At 36.8% G+C, this 17,053-nt stretch overlaps 1 protein-coding gene across 1 annotated transcript; it reads left to right on the top strand.

Moving 5' to 3' along the window:
- Positions 1 to 2,038: 2,038 nt before the first annotated feature.
- slc39a5 (solute carrier family 39 member 5) lies at positions 2,039 to 16,204 on the top strand. The gene is made up of 12 exons (XM_056449236.1): positions 2,039 to 2,112; positions 3,222 to 3,390; positions 3,746 to 3,969; positions 4,871 to 5,021; positions 6,639 to 6,816; positions 6,911 to 7,080; positions 11,338 to 11,457; positions 11,592 to 11,649; positions 11,771 to 11,917; positions 12,576 to 12,656; positions 12,754 to 12,944; positions 16,034 to 16,204. The coding sequence occupies exons 1-12, from the start codon at positions 2,093 to 2,095 to the stop codon at positions 16,196 to 16,198; spliced, it is 1,674 nt and encodes a 557-aa protein (XP_056305211.1). The 5' UTR covers positions 2,039 to 2,092; the 3' UTR covers positions 16,199 to 16,204.
- The last annotated feature ends 849 nt before the right edge of the window (positions 16,205 to 17,053 follow it).

Below are 17,053 nucleotides of genomic sequence, written 5' to 3'. Positions count from 1 at the left end.
CAGGACACACTGTGTGTGGAGGAGCAATTATGCCAGATTTAGGCTACACATTACATATATACTAATCCCAAAGCTCATATTGCATTCTTCAAGAGTTATAAGTTGAAATTTGAGTCTGTCTGTCTGTCTCTGTCTGTCTGTCTGTCTGACTGTCTGTCTGTCTGTCTGTCTGTCTGTCTGTCTGTCTATCTATCTATCTATCTATCTATCTATCTATCCATCCATCCATCCATCCATCCATCCATCCATCCATCCATCCATCCATCCATCCATCCATCCATCCATCTCAGGCCTGTCATCAGCCTGGTGAAAGGGTGGTTCTTTTTTCCAAAAAGTGGACCTTTTTGCAATTATACGCCTTATTTTTTGTAATTAATTATGAAATTAATACTGCATTTTAGTGAGAATTTAAGCACTTTTCTGAATTAGCATGTCGGATGGTCATCATGACCACACTTTTTGACAATTTTAGACAAAACAGTATTCAAATCCATTTAAATATGGTCCACTTTTGGTGCTTCAAGAATAAGGTCCAAGAAGGTTTTTTTCCATTTAAAAACAATATAGTTGCAAAAGAAAATTTCTCTTACGTCAGATTGTGTTTTCTTGCACAACTGGATGTTGGACTCATAAAAAATATTTGTTAGCACTGGCCAAGCTGATTAGTAGAAGTGACACCAAAGTGACAGCCAACAGAGGATTCTGCTTAGTCTTCAAGCCTTTTTCGATGGATTATTTTCACCACAATAGAACTTCACCAGTCAAAATAGGACAAATGAGGTCATGTATAGGACAAATTCTGGACCTTTATCAGTGGCTACGGGCCTGCATCCATCCATCCATCTCTCTATCCATCTCTCCATCCATCCATCCATCCATCCATCCATCCATCCATCCATCCATCCATCTATCTATCTATCCGTCTGTCTATCTGTCTGTCTGTCTGTCTGTCTGTCCATTCAATATAAACAGATGAACTTAATATTAAAGCTATTTGTTATGGAATTATATGTTTTAAAACTCCCCACATAGAAATATGACATATATATATTAATATATTCATGACATATGTACAACTTTATATTCACTTATAGGCCTGTAAAATGTCATATATGCAACATACAGTGTATTCCAAAATATTAAAAACATTGCATTTTCTTAAATAATTTTTTTCAATGTTCGGAATTACAAATATGTACAGATATGGGGTAGATAAAGTAGATGAATCATCTATTGAATTGCATCACAATCATAACAATATTGCTGAAGACCTATTGGAATCCACGTGGACACAAGATTCTCATAAAAATCAGTCAAGTTTGGTGAAGGAAAAATCATGGTTTGGGGTTACATTCAGTATGGGGACGTGCGAGAGATCTGCAGTGGATGGCAACGGAGATGAATCCAAAGAATCTTGATGAACTCTGGGAGTCCTGCAACGCTTGCTTTGCCATTCCAGATAACTTTTTTTAATAAGTTATTTGAGTCATTGCAGAGATGTATGGATGCAGTCGTCCAAGCTCATGGGAGTCACACACAATATTAACTCTTTTTTCACTGCACCATGACTTTATATTCTATACTGTACAAAGTGACAAGACTTTTGTCTCAGCAAAGTCAGACCTTACTGTCCTATTTAAATAATTAAAAATCAAGGCATGATCATATTTTATTTAGATAAAATAAGCTTAATCTAGAAGCCTTTGCCTTTCATATAAGTCACTTCTGATACCAAATGATCAACTAGAAGTCAAGTTATTATTTGTTGTTCCTAAATATGAACTTGTATCATATATGTCATTTGCATATATATCCATGTATCAGATTTCATCATAGGTCTGCTTTTGAGTATTCAATATTTGACAGGATGGGAGTGAGAATGTGCTGCATTTACATCACATAGTCATGAGGTAAACCAAGCTGATCAATGCCATTCCGTCCCGTGATTCCCGATAGGCTGAAAAAAGCTCCCCGCTTGTCAATCATTAACCTCGGCTTCATTAAAACAATGCGCCATCTCTCATGCTTAAACACTAGGATACTACGAGGATACTGAAGATCATGTAACAGGCTTAAAAGACTGCAAAAAATCATGGGTGGACAGACAGTCTGGTAATGAGTTTATCAGTTAAAGCATTATTGTTTTACTGTGTGTTTAATAGACTTTGCATGGTATTGTTTTGCAATGTGCTTCCTGCAAGCTTTGGATTTGAGTGTCTTATAATGCTAAATGTAATCTTTAAACTTATATTTTTAAATAAATACCCAAAGAAAAACTGTATTTCTTAAATGTTATCCTTAATGTTTCCTATACAATTTTCTAAGCAATATGATGCAATATACTGAGCTTTGATGGTAGACTCTGGTGCCTGGTGTTATCTGAGGACAGTGTGAGATTTTTTCTAAGATGTCAAAAAGAAATATGTGACCCTGGACAACAAAAGTCTCATGTTGCACATGTATATATTTTTTTATCAATAACCAAAATTACATTGTATGTCAAAATTCTATTTTTTTGTTTATGCCAAAAGTCATTGTTCCATTAAGATATTTTGTAAATTTGTACTTTAAATATATCAAAACTAAACTAAATTTAGTAATTGGCATTGCTAAGCACTTCATTAGACTCATTTAACGGCAAATTTCCCAATATTTCGATTTTTTAAACCCTCAAATTCGAGATAGTTTTATCTCAGCCAAATATTGTCCTATTCTAAAAAAGTTTACATCAATATGAATGTTATTTGTTATTTATTTAGCATATAAATCTCAAAAAGTTGACACTTATGACTGGTTCTGTGGTCCAGGGTCACATGTGAGGAGTCTTCATGAAATCCTACCACCCACTTACATAATATTATATATAATTTGAACAAATTTTAAATATTATAATAATAATAAAAACCTGTTATACTGATCTCATCCCACATGCTAAAATGAGTAATATTTCTGGTAACACTTTATTTTGATGGTCCATTTGAGTATTAGTAGACTGTCTGCTTAATATATGTTGATACTGCTCCTTCAACAGATGTTTAACTGACTATAAGAAACTTTGCAAGTACATGTCAACTTACACTACCGTAGCCCTAACCCCAACCTCACAGTCTACTTATAATCTAATGAGAATTAGTTGGTATGTAGATGCAGTGTAACTTAAATTCAACAAACGGACCATCAAAATAAAGTGTGACCATATTATTGTTATTTTTTCCCCTTAGGATGACTTTAAGCTTCAAGCTTCTGCTCTACTACTGTATGATATCTGTGTTAATGCCAGCCACCCTCATACTGGCTACACGTGCCCGGGTCGACAAGTTCAGAAAGTTTAATGAGAGTACACAAGTCAAATCTACACAGGAACACTTTGAGGAAGCATTTGAAGAGCAGGTATGATTATGTCAGAAACCTAGACTTAAGGTAATCAATGTTTGTTTGAGAAACCACAGCAGCCATTTTCTTTAACTCCAACACGTCTGGTAAAGTAGATTAACTACATTCCTTGAGGGGATATTACAAAGAGATCAAGTGGTTTTTGGCTTGGGGTTGACGCTGAGTTCAAAAATCTTATCAACTATTCTGATTCAATCAATCAAATTGAGCTAAGTTAGAGCTGCAGTTTCAGTGTCTGTGTTGGGATGGATTTATAGTTGCAGACTGTTTATGAAACTAATTCACTATGCTAAAACAGCCACGAGGACTTTAAATGTTAATAAAACATAGTTCTAATTTTTCTTCTCTCAAGGGGTACTACTTGCAACGTCTGTTCCTTCAGTATGGAGACAATGGGACTTTAACATATGAGGGTCTACAGAAGCTGCTTGGCAGTTTGGGTTTGGGTGAAGTCAGTATTCTGGAGATTCGACATGGTGAAGCAAAACATTCTTCTCAGCCTATATCCCATTCCCACTCACATGAAGACCATCATCATCCTCAAGAGACCACAAACTCACCTCCACTCAGAGAAAGGTATATTGACTAAAGCAATAGTGTCACTTTGGCTGAAGCCTATAAAGATAACTTTATGAATATCCCACATGATATATGGTAATATATGCAAATTAGATAAATGACATGCAAGTTCATATTTGGATTTTACATACATTTTATATAAAACATATATACAACATATTTCCCAGTACTGGGTAATGGCTAGAAGGGCATCCACTGCGTAAAACATATGCTGGAATAGTTGGTGGTTCATTCCACTGTGGTGAGTAAGCCAAAGGAAAATGTGTGAATAAATATACAACATTTTAAAATATATGAATATTTTAAATTCTTCAATATGTATCTTTACATTATACATATTTTTTCAACCACTGGAATTAAAAATATATACACATATTTTCTTCGATATAAAAATTCATTATAATATTAAGAAGATTATGTTTCCATGAAGAGGTTTGTAAACTTTCTTCTTTAAATATATCAAAACTTAATAATATGTAATATTAATAGTAATATGCATCGCTAATCACTTCATTTAGACAGTTTTAAAGACGTTTACTCAATATTTTAACTTTTATGAACCATCATATTCCAGATATTCAAATAGTGGTATCTTGACCTAATATTATCCTACCCTAAGACACCATACATTAGCAGAAAGCTTACTCTCAAATACTGTTAAATGTCAATTGTTCCAAAAATAAACCTTTATTACTGGTGCTATTATGCCTATTTTGAAATATATGTTGCATCTACGACACATATTCGATATATTTAATATTCAAATATGAACCTTTATGTCATACATGTAATTTGCATATAATTACATGTTTTATATTTCTACTTTGGTATGTAAAGAGTTTTTATTCCCACTAACATACTGTAGATATAATCTTGATGATTTTTCATGCATATTCAGTTCTAGACCAAACATTAAATCAGAGCTCGGTGGATCTCCGGCAGAATTGGGTCGCTCAGACTATTTTCTACACCCTGGTCTAAGAAACAAACAGGAGGAAAGTGTGTCACTGCTATCTGACCACCCGACAGAGAAACACCTTCATGGCAATGTGAGTATCTACTTCCACTGAAGTGTTACAAATGGACAAAGTCTGCTATTGAATCCTCTTTACTATCATTTGACCAAAGGTCTGTTGATATCCTGAGGTGCGCAGACAGTAAAATTCAATGCATTTCCCTTTCCTGTTCAGTGTGAGAAACAATGAGAGTTTATGATGAGAGATCATCATGTGAGAGAAGAGGAGTCAGCTGTATAGAATTGAACACTGGTCTCATATTTTATAGGGCCATACAGCTGTGATATTGGCAAACTCAGCAGGCAATGCTGGTATTGTGCCAAATCCTTCTGGTTAAACTAGTCAAGATGCCACCAGTATACAAGTATATTATACTGCATGCTAACATCAAAAACATATGTGCAATGTGAAAATACATGCAGAAGGTTGACCAGCTTCGAAGACTGTTTTTACCTGTTACAGTATTCAGATGGCAGACAGACGCCACATTGTGTTGCCAACTGTAATTAAAACAAGTGAAAGAAGAAGAATTGTTTGGAGACATGGGTCGTCAGTGTTATTTATGAATCTGCTGCAGTGAAGGTTTTATTTCCATTTTCCTGCAATGAGAGCACTGATGCATGTGGGCCCACATTTGATTGCGGATTACAGTGGTCTGCTAACATGGGACAAAAATATGTTTGCAAGGAACATTTTTTACCTGAGAGCTTTTCACATCTGGAAATGGTGAAATCCGGATTTGCAACTTGTCTCCTTTTGGAAAAAAAAAAAAAAAAAAAAAATCGGTTCCAGTTCACGTTGATTGTCCTGCCTATGATTTAGTTACTGAGTTTGCAACACATTAATATCACTACAATATTATGGCCTGATATATCCGCTGTAAATGCTGCTCTCTAAATATAAACATGCAAACACCTTAATCAAACTATTTTCGTCGTATAGGATTTTTGCTGCATTTTGCGACAGGATAGTCTATACACACACGGCTGTTTGATGCGTCTCTGCATCTACAGAGAAACGATGAGGATTTTTTTTTGACGTGCAGTATCAAAAATTCCATTAAACTACACTCTTCCAGCAGTTCCTCGTATCCAATATCTCGTTTGTCACGGAAGAAATGTGGATAGCGTGGCAATTATGCAATGATGTTAGTCGTATTATGAGGTATAACATGTAAAATGGGATCATGAAAGGAACATTCAAAAAGCAACTCATGTAAACACCTTAATCATATTACTGTTTTATTCAGATTAAGGCAAATAATTGGATGATTGATTAAATGTAGTCACTGTTTATCTCCCCTGAGTGTTGCCGCTGTAAAATCAGCTTGTGCATGCACTGAAACTCCCCTTTTCATGCAAACCCTTCCCTCTTTCGCCACTCACCACTCCCATCTAAACAAAGCTTGACTCACCCACTTTTTTTCAAACGAGAGACACCCTCCTGAAACAGGGGGTTTTTGTGGCCCTTAAAAGCAGAGTGACTTCCAGCATCCCTGAAACACTGATATCAGAGTAATAAACACTGGCAGCTATCCAAAAATATCTCCCAGCTAAATGCCACATTTTGTCCAATCAGAATCAAGTATGCCAGAATTTAAGCCTTGTAATGTTGAATCTGAACCTTACATTTCTTATTACCTCATGGCAGTGTCTAAATGTGACCCAGCTCCTCTGGAACTTCGGGCTTGGCCAGGCTTCCCATATCACTCCAGCCCACTTCACCTTCCTGTGCCCTGCCCTCCTGTACCAGATCGAGAGTGGAGTGTGTCTGCGGCACACAGAAGATCATTCACAGACCAGCAAAACCAGCGAGGGCTTCCTCATAGGTGTGTGTGTGTGTGTGTGTGTGTGTGTGTATAAACAGTGTTATCAGAATCAATTGATCACAGCACAGGTTAAAACAAGGTCACTGTGTCTCAGCTCTAGGATGGGCATCATTGGCACTCCTGGTCATCAGCCTGCCCTCTCTGGTCGCTCTGGGACTGGCACCGCTGCTTCAGCCTTCTGTGCTTCAAGTGTTTCTCTGCCCGATGGCTGGCATGGCAGTGGGCACGCTCTGTGGAGATGCCCTCCTGCACCTCATGCCTCATGTAAGTTACAAAATACAAATGTAAATGCATTCAGCTAGGTAGATCATTGAATTCTTCAAAGATGCTATTAAAAGAAACACTCCAATTTTTGGGAAATAGAGTTAAACAACTAAGTTTCACCATTTTTTTATTTTAGTTATTATTATTATTATTATTATTATTATTAACAAAGCATGCAAGCTGAATTAACAATATAATGACTCCACACAATTCCCCATAAGGACAATGTGAAAAAAGAGTTTTTGAAATTGTTGTAAATTTATTCAAAATAAAAACCTGAAAAGTCACATGTACGTAAGTATTCACAGCCTTTGCCGTGAAGCTCTAAACTGAGCTCAGGTATATTCTGTTTCCACTGATCATTCTTGAGATGTTTCAGCAGCTTATTGGAGTTCACCTGTGGTAAATTCAGTTGATTAGACATGATTTGAAAAGTCATACAGCTGTCTATATAAGGTCTCAGGGTTGACAGTGCATGTCAAAGCACAAACCAAGCATGAAGACAAAGGAATTGACTGTAGACCTCCGAGACAGGATTGTCTCGAGGCACAAGACTGGGGAAGGTTACAGAAAAATTCCTACTGCTGCTTCTATGAGCACAGTGGCCTCCATCATCCATAAGTGGAAGATGTTTGGAACCACCAGGACTAGAGCTGGCCGGCCATCTAAGCTGAGTGATCGAGGGAGAAGGGCCTTAGTCAGGGAGGTGATCCATAACCCATTGGTCACTCTATCTAAGCTCCAGCGTTCTTCTGTGTAGAGAGGAGAAACTTACAGAAGGACAACTATCTGTGCAGCAATCCACCAATCAGGCCTGTGTGGTACAGTAGCCAGACAGAAGCCACTCCATGCCTGGAATTTGCCAAAAGGCATCTGAAGGACTCTCAGACCATAAGAAACAAAATTCTCTGGTCTGATGAGACTAAGATTGAACTCTTTGAAGTGAATGCCAGGTGTTACATTTGCACAAAACCAGGCACCGCTCATCACCAAGCTAATACCATCCCTACAGTGAAGCATGGTGGTGGCAGCATCATGCTGTGGGGATGTTTTTCAGCAGCAGGAACTGGAAGACTAGTCAAATATCAATGGAGTGGCTTCACAACAACTAGGTAAATGTCCTTGAGTGGCCCTGCCAGAGTCCAGACCTAAATCCTATTGAACATCTCTGGAGAGATCTAAAAATGGCTGTACACAGTCGCTTCTGTTTGAGAGCTTGGGAGGTACTGCAAGGAGGAATGGGCAAAAATTCCCAAAGATAGGTGTGCCAAGCTTGTGGCATCATATTCAAAAAGACTTGAGGCTGTAATTGCTGCCAAAGGTGCATCAACAAAGTATTGAGCAAAGGCTGTGAATACTTATGTACATGTGATTTTTCAGTGTTTTTATTTTTAATAAATTTGCAACAATAAAAAAATGTTTTTTCACCTTGTCATTATGGGGTATTGTGTGTAGAATTTTGAGGAAATAAATTAATTTAATCCACTTTGGAATAAGGCTGTAACATAAAAAAAGTGGAAAAAGTGAAGCGCTATGAAAACTTTCCGGATGCACTGTACAATGAATTGAAGTTTACAGAAAAACAAAAGTACGTTATCAAGAATGAGAGATCAATAGAATACCATTATACAAAATAAGACAATCATTCTGGGTCCTGATTATTGCTTTGTGCAATAAACATGGAGACTTTGTCAGCAACTGTAGTCCAGATCTTTAATGTACATATTTGTACCAAGTTCCCTCGAGCCTTGGACAATTCCAGCATTATAATGTCCTGAAGTTCTACCAACCACTTGCATGTGTCCAAAATATGTGGAGGAAGCCAATGTTTTGCTAATAGTTTTTTTTTTTTTTTTTTTTGGAGAAGTTAAGCCAGCCAGACAAACAGATTTTTGTAGCTAAAAATTCAATGTAGAATAATCACACAGTAATAAAATGGAAGGAATATCGGTACAGGATATTCAATAATTTTAGATAGCAACCCGGTACGACTTGGCCAGTGGGAGGGAGAGACAGAGGCTGGTGCAGGAGGAAGTGCGTGCTTTAATTGAGGAGGAGAACCAGCAGAGCAGTGGCCATGCAGGATGGCTGAAGTGGGTGCAGGCGATGGAGTGGAATGTCATCTGGAAGGACATGGATCAGGTTCTTGATCCAAGGGGTCTACGTCATTCTTCCCAGCCTATCTAACCTGTACATATGGGGCACAGTAGAGACGCCCGCATGCCCATTGTGTTTCAAGCCAGGGACACTAGAACACATCTTGAGCGGTTGCTACAAGGCACTAGGCGAGGGTTGGTATCAATGGAGACACGATCAGGTCCTTAAATCCATTGCTGAGGCAATCAGCAAGGGGATCAAGAACAGCCGATACCGCCAAGCCACAGCCAAATCCATTCAGTTCATCAAGGAAGGACAAAGGCCAGAGAGAACATCAAAGAGCTGCCCTGCTGGATTGGTCTCCACGGCCCGAGACTGGTTGATGTCAGTTGATCTAGAGAGGCAACTGAAGATTCCACCACACATCACCCAGTCCACATTGAGACCTGATATAATCTTGGTCTCTGAGGCCACAAGACAATAAATCCTGCTTGAGCTAACTGGGCCCTGGGAGGAAAGGATGGAGGAGGCTCAGGAGAGAAAGAAGCGAAAATACCAAGAGCTAGTGGAGCAGTGTCGAACAAATGGATGGAGGACCAGGTGTATGCCAGTGGAAGTAGGAAGTAGGGGATTTGGCGCCTGTTATTCCCAGTGTACCATAGGTCTTGCTCAGGGTGTAGCCATAAGTAACAATGTTGAGGCTGCGGAGAAAGCATCCAGATGGCTCTGGTTGAAGAGGGGGAACGGTGGGGGCAGTAGTATGCCACTTGGACACAGGCCGGGGTCTGATCAGCCTCAGTCGGGTCAACAACACTGATGATGTGTCCAAGGTTGTGCATCAGAAGATGTTTCTGTAACTAGATAACTAGATAACACACACCTCATTCCAAAATTTTTGATCTCCAGGTCTGGTCACTTTTAGCTTAGCTTAGCATAAATCATTGAATGGGATTAGGCAATTAGCATTGTACTCAAAAATGACCAAAGAGTTTTGATAATTGTCAGTTTAAGCTTGTTTCTTCTGTAGTTATACTCGATATAGCTAGGAATGGGTGGCTTGGTGGCGCAGTGGTTAGCACAGTCACCTCACAGCAAGAAGGTTGCTGGTTTGAGCCCCAGCTGGGCCACCAAGCCCAGGTCCACTCCTTTGTGTGGAGTTTGCATGTTCTCCAAGTACTCCAATTTCCCCCACAGTCCAAAGACATGCAGTACAAGTGAATTGAATAAACTAAATTGGACGTAGTGTATGTTTGTGAATGGGTGTTTCCAGGTGCTGGGTTGCAGGTACTTTGCTTTTGTACTGTGGCTGCAGCAGGTGCAATGATATTATGCAGCACCTGAAAATAGTCCACGGCTAGGTAACTTTCAACATAACCATCAGCTTTCAGTGAGCATGTCCAGGTCACGCTGCATATTATGTTGTGCCTCTTTGTTAATTTTTGAGCGCTATGCTAATGGTCTAATCTGTATCAATGATTTATGCTAAGATAAGATAAAAGTCCACACGCCAGACACATACATTGGCTGAATGGATTCAAAAATGGTTTACTCGAAAATAATTTTTAACTCTAAGGGAGTTTTATAGTTTTTGAACTGTAAAATGAGCCTATTTCTAAAATATAGTGGAGTGTCCCTTTAATGATTTTTAAAATTCTAAAATTATTTAGTGTATATTTTTATATTAAATAAAATAAAATAATATATCTATAAATAGGAATAATATGGCAGATGACTGTTTAATTATTAGTAAATATAATGGCGTCATACTTTAAGTGTGCATTTTACTTAAATGAATTAATTAGCGCTGTATCTGTGTGAGTGTTTGTATGAAGAAGGAACTGGGACAATAAAAATACAATTTTTGTGAACACCTGATTTTTTTTGTCTTATTGCTTGGAAAAAAAATGTCAGTTAACATTTTTTGATTTATGGGTGGTCAAATAGATTATTTGACCATGATCTCTGTTCTGCTTTGTTATGGAAAATGTAACTGCAATTGACATTTTAGTTATTTGAAACAATATATTGTATAAGAAAAATAAATATCTATAAATCAATTGAATGATACATCAAATAAATATAAAAAGTATAATCTTATAATAAATAAAATATATAGGTTTTAGTTGAGGTGCTATAGATGTGAGTTGTTTGTGATTTCAGGCCATCTTCAGTCAACACACTGATCACAGGAATGCTGTTTTCAAAGGTCTCAGTGTTCTGGGAGGACTTTACCTTCTCTTCATCTTTGAGAGTCTTCTGGGACTTAAGCAGCATTTCAAGGTGAGCTTCAGCCAGTGCAAAACATCATGTTTTTACTCAATTATTATGACCTGACGACTTAAATAGAACCTTTAGTTTGACAAAATAGTAATTTAATTTTATGTATATATATATATTTTCCACTTTTTAACCAGAATGTAAAGAAAAGAAAGCATGATGCTGAGTCTGGAAGGGAGCTGGATGCACTGCAGGGTTTGTTAATTTTCAGACATAAACACACGCACACACACACACACACACGCACACACACACACACACACACACACGTATGAATTAAAATGCAAATTGTAAAGTCACCTGCACTCTGTCATAGGAACCTCATCAGCCAATCAGAACGAGAGTTCAGGGCATGGCCATTCTCATGGACAGGTTGAACCAGGGCAGACGGGCATCAGAAGCATGGCATGGATGGTGGTGATGGGTGATGGCATACATAACCTGACAGATGGACTTGCCATTGGTATACAAACAATTACTCATAGAAGGCAACATGAATCTGTATTGTGACTTAAACAAGAATCAGAAAGCTGCCTGCTTTGAAAATGGCTGCATAAGTGAGATGTGTTGCTAGATATATTTTTCTTTACAGGTAAATTTTGTAGAAATTACACTAATATGCCAATACCTAAATAAGCACTGCAGTATTTCAGAAAAAAATGGGGGCTGTTTATTCAACACTGTTTTCAGCTACAAATGGAAAACATTGTATGCAGTTTGACTATTTATTTTTATGAATGTGGTGTTTTGGGTCTTAAAGCATTAAAAAAAGTGTGTGGGCTAAATGTCTAAATATGTCTATTTTAGATCATTGTTAAATAAAATAAAAAATATTTATTCAAATATTCAAATATTTTCTTGGCAACTTGCTGAATTAACTTAAGATTATGCTACATGTCATATATTTTTAATTTAATATATGTAATAATTTATTTAATAGATTTAGTGCATCTTAATTTTAGTAAATATAATAACCCTATAATTTTGATAAATTAAACCTTTATATTATAAAGTTGAAATTGGCTATCTATGAAATTGCCTATAAGTAGTCTAGCAAAAGTAGTCAATATTGAAAATACATTAGTCCTGATGAAGTTGTAAATGCTGTTGTTGTCCTCTAGGTGTCGCATTTTCTCAGAGTTTGACCGGCGGCTTTAGCACCGCGATCGCCGTTTTCTGTCACGAGCTTCCTCATGAACTAGGTTTGACCGAGTCCTTTACAGTTTAGATGTGCATTATGAATCATCAGTGGTTTATATATGTATATTTATATATATATGTGTGTGTGTGTGTGTGCAGGTGATCTGGCAGTATTGTTGTCTGCGGGCTGGCCTGTGCGCAGGCTGCTGGTGTTCAGCGGGCTCTCTGCTCTGCTGGGTTTTGTGGGTGTTTTGACCGGATCTGTGCTGGGGAGCCGCTGGGCTTCACACTCACCCTGGATCCTCACACTCACTGCCGGCGTCTTCCTATATGTGGCTCTTGCTGACATGGTAATCATCTGACTGTTTAAAACATCATATCAACTACAAAGTCAAGGTTACTGGAGTGTTAACAATATCATCTAGTTAAAAAAGTCTACTCTAAATTTCATTTTGAGTTTGTTTACTTAGTTTCTGTCATTATATATTGGCAATTTTAGCAGTTGGAGTAAAATTGATTCAAAGAAATAGTTCAGCCAAAAAACCAAACAAGCTCACAGACACACAAAAACTCTGCCATCATTTACTTGCCCTATACTTTCAAACCTTTATGAGTTTGAATTCTGTTGAACAAAAGAAGGTATTTTGAAGAAATGTTGGAATGGTGTAACCACTGACTTCTATAGTATTTGTTGAAATAGGTTTCCAAAAATCTTACAGGTTTCCAAAAAATTTCAATTTTTTTATTGAACAGAATAAAGAAACTCATAAAAAAAAACCCACCTTTGGAACCACTTGACGGGCGGTAAATAGTTAGTTTTTTTTAGTTTTTTTTTTAGGTGAATTATTCATTTTAAAAGATATAATTAAAGAAACTGAGAAAAAAGTACACTGTAAGAAGCAATTAGTTGACGTTAAATAAAAGACTAAACTCCTTGCCTTAAAATGATTAAGTAAATGAACTCGAGGGTTTCTTGAACCTTAATACTCAAATAGACTTAATTGAACATGCATTATACACATAGACATCCCAAATTAACTTAAGCGTTTATACACACGAAAATGCACTGAACATAAAACAATTGAGTTGTTCCCCAAATAACCTTAAGAGTTGTGTTGTTTTATTTTAAATAAGTAGTTTGAACAAACAACAAGTCATTTTTGAGTGTGTACACAACTCCTTAACCTTTCTGATTCTGACAAATTTTTGGATGGATGGACACTATATGCAGTGTATAACCGCAGTTTAACTATGTTCTTTTGTGCATAATAAGTCAACAGAAGTTAAAATAAAATACTTACATTTTTTAAGTAAAATCAACTTCAATGTCGTTTTTAAGGCAATGGGTTTACTCAATATTTTAAGTAATCACTTACATTGAAATAAAATTACAAACTAGCTATTTAAAATAAACTAAAACAAAAATTATTGCGATTTTGTTTTGGGACAACTTATTTTTTTATGTTCAGACCACTTAGATTTGTAAAAACAAGTAGGTTAAATTAATCCATTTGTGTTGGAACAATGTGAAAATATCTGCTTTCACAGGGAGCATATTATATTTTTTAATAGTAAAATGTACTCCAATATTTTCTTTGTGTGTTATTTTTTAGAATAGTTTAGATCATGGGTCTCAAACTCAATTCCTGGATGGCCACAGCTCTGCACAGTTTTGCTCCAACCCTAATCAAACACAGCTGATCTAGTTGTGTCTAGTAATCTTGAACACCTTGATTAGTTGGATCAGCTGTGTTTGATAGAGCTGGAGAAAAGCTGTGCAGAGCTGCGGCCCTCCGGGAATTGAGATTGAGACCTATCTTTTAGATGCTATTTTAGTTTTAGGTTTAATTTATTATATTATCATTATAGAAATTGTATTGTTTTATTTCGTCAGTCTTATTACTAATTTGTTTGGTTTTAAATTGGTCTATTTAGTTTATGATTATTTTAGGACACTGTTAAATTAAAACAGTAAAATATTTACTTTGCAACTAGCTGAAAGAAAATACATTTAAGTTTTGTCGTTGAACATTGCTATTTATGGCATATATGTTAGGCTAGGGGAGCGCGGGGCACAAAGTAACGCGGGGTAAAATGTAGCACAGAGTTTTAAGGTATTTGCTCAGGGTTAACCATGGCATGCTTCCGAGGTTTTCACTACAGTATCAGCAGACGTCTTGCCAATTATTAAAAAATTCGGGGAAATTTGGATGAGAATCCATTTTTGCAGCATAAAATATTTTTTATTATAGTCGATTTTATTTTTATATTTTAAAGAAATCTGTGAAAGTATGTACAGTATGTAAAATCTTGTGTTGTTGCGATTACCGTCTTCTAGGCTAAAAGATGGAACCATTTTGAAAGGTGTAAAAAAACACGTTGACTGCTAGTCAGTTTTGAGGAAAACAGGACACAGCGGGGTTAGTGGTAACAAGGTGTTACAATTAAGCCACACACTGTTGGACACCAAATAAATTAACAAAATAAGTTTTGAATTTTGAGTGTATGGTTTAATTATTTTTTAATAAAATGTTTTTTAATAGAAAATATTTTTTAATAGACAATTTTTTTATTGCTATGGTAAAATAATGGATAAAAATGCTAATAAATCCAAATGTGTTTATCCAACAGTAAACTGGATTTAAATTAATTGTGTAAAATCTGCCTTTTTAAGCATGTGTTACAACTAACCCTCTGTCTGTTACAACTTGCCCCACAGGTGGGGTAAATAGTAACATTTATACTCCTGACATTTTTGGCAATACTGCGCAGAAACCATAGGTCCGGTGATCATACAACCAGTGCTCATTTGTAGGAGAGGTTTGGGTGTTGTTGGTAAAAAAACAAATGGTTTGTCTAACCCAGGCATGGGCAAACTTGATCCTCGAGGGCCGGTGTCCCTGCAGAGTTTTGCTCCAACACTAATCAAACACACCTGAACACCCTAATTAGTGTCTTTAAGATCACTAGAAAGCTACAAGCAGGTGTGTTTGATTAGGGTTGGAGCAAAACTATGCAGAGACACCGACCCTCCAGGATCGAGTTTGCCCATCCCTGGTCTAACCCCATTACTATGTTCATTATTTGGCCCAAACCAAAAATTGTTACTTTGTGCCCCGCTCTCCCCTATAGTTATGGTAACTAGTAACCTTAACTTTTTCTAGTTTGATAGTAATGCAACAATGTGCACCTTTTATAATGCTGCTGAGAAGCAATAATTATTGTGAAAATTTGAATTGAATCTAAATGAGCTAAATCATTAAAATACACTTTCTATAAATAAAATGGTTTGAAAACTATCTAGAAGCTGTAAATAACAGGGTTATTAAGTATAACTAACTACCAGATCAAAAAATCGTTTCCTTCGAGTTTAGTTAATGCTTAAGAATTCGCTCCATCTTCTCAATATTAATTAGCGAGTGTGTATTACTTTGAGCAGATGCCGGAGATGCTGCACGGAGTCTGTGGATCAGTGAGTCCGCTGAAGCGCTTCCTCCTGCAGGCTCTTGGTCTGCTGACAGGGGGCGCCATCATGCTGTGCATCGCCCTCTTCGAGGATCACATCGCTGTTAGTCTGGGAGAAAGCAGTCTGGGAGAAAACTAACAATATGATGAAGAGCATCTAAATCAAAGACACAAGCATTATCGAGTACCTCATCCATTATATCAACTACTGTGTAGATGTGGATATTCTGAAGTTCCCCAGATGATGGATTTGCTATTGAAACTGCAACAGAAGATTTATGGGTAGTCATTATATTTGAACATCCACTTCCTAAAGCATTTTTTCTCAATTTTATATAGAAGAAAAAAAAAAATAGATGACATCTGCAGTTTATTCCTTTGGCCTATAAGGTGAATGATGTGTTGTCAGTATGTCTTTCATTTATCATATAAATGTTTCTCAACTTAAACATTAGCTTATTTATGATGTGTTGAAGACGGTTGTTAAATGATAACATCTCCAATGTTTACATTTGTACAATTAATATATAATGCCCTTCCCTTGTTTGTTTGTAGAATGTGTCTATAAATGTATTTTATAGTATCAAAAATACCATAATTAGCCATTCAGCTATTCTAAATCAAAACTTTGTACAGTAAAAAAATACAGAAAAATACTTTCCTGGCTTTTCCTATTTGATTTTATTTGCACATAGAGCATTTCTTTAAATAACACATCAAAATATGAATGATGAAATATTTATTTTGGGGCAGCACGGTGGCGCAGTGAGTAGCACAATCGCCTCACAGCAAGGTCGCTGGTTAGAGCCCCGTCTGGGTCAGTTGGCATTTCTGTGTGGAGTTTGCATGTTCTCCCAGTGTTTGCGTGGGGTTCCTCCACAATCCAAAGACATGTGGTATAGGTGAATTTAATATGCTAAACTGGCCGTAGTGTATTTGAGGGTGTGCAAGAGTGTGTGGGTTTTTCCCAGTGTTGAATGAAAATATGTATTTT

This window comes from Danio aesculapii, chromosome 23, assembly GCF_903798145.1.
Source record: "Danio aesculapii chromosome 23, fDanAes4.1, whole genome shotgun sequence".
Lineage (NCBI taxonomy): Eukaryota > Metazoa > Chordata > Actinopteri > Cypriniformes > Danionidae > Danio > Danio aesculapii.
This window is presented reverse-complemented; position numbering and strand designations above follow the sequence as displayed.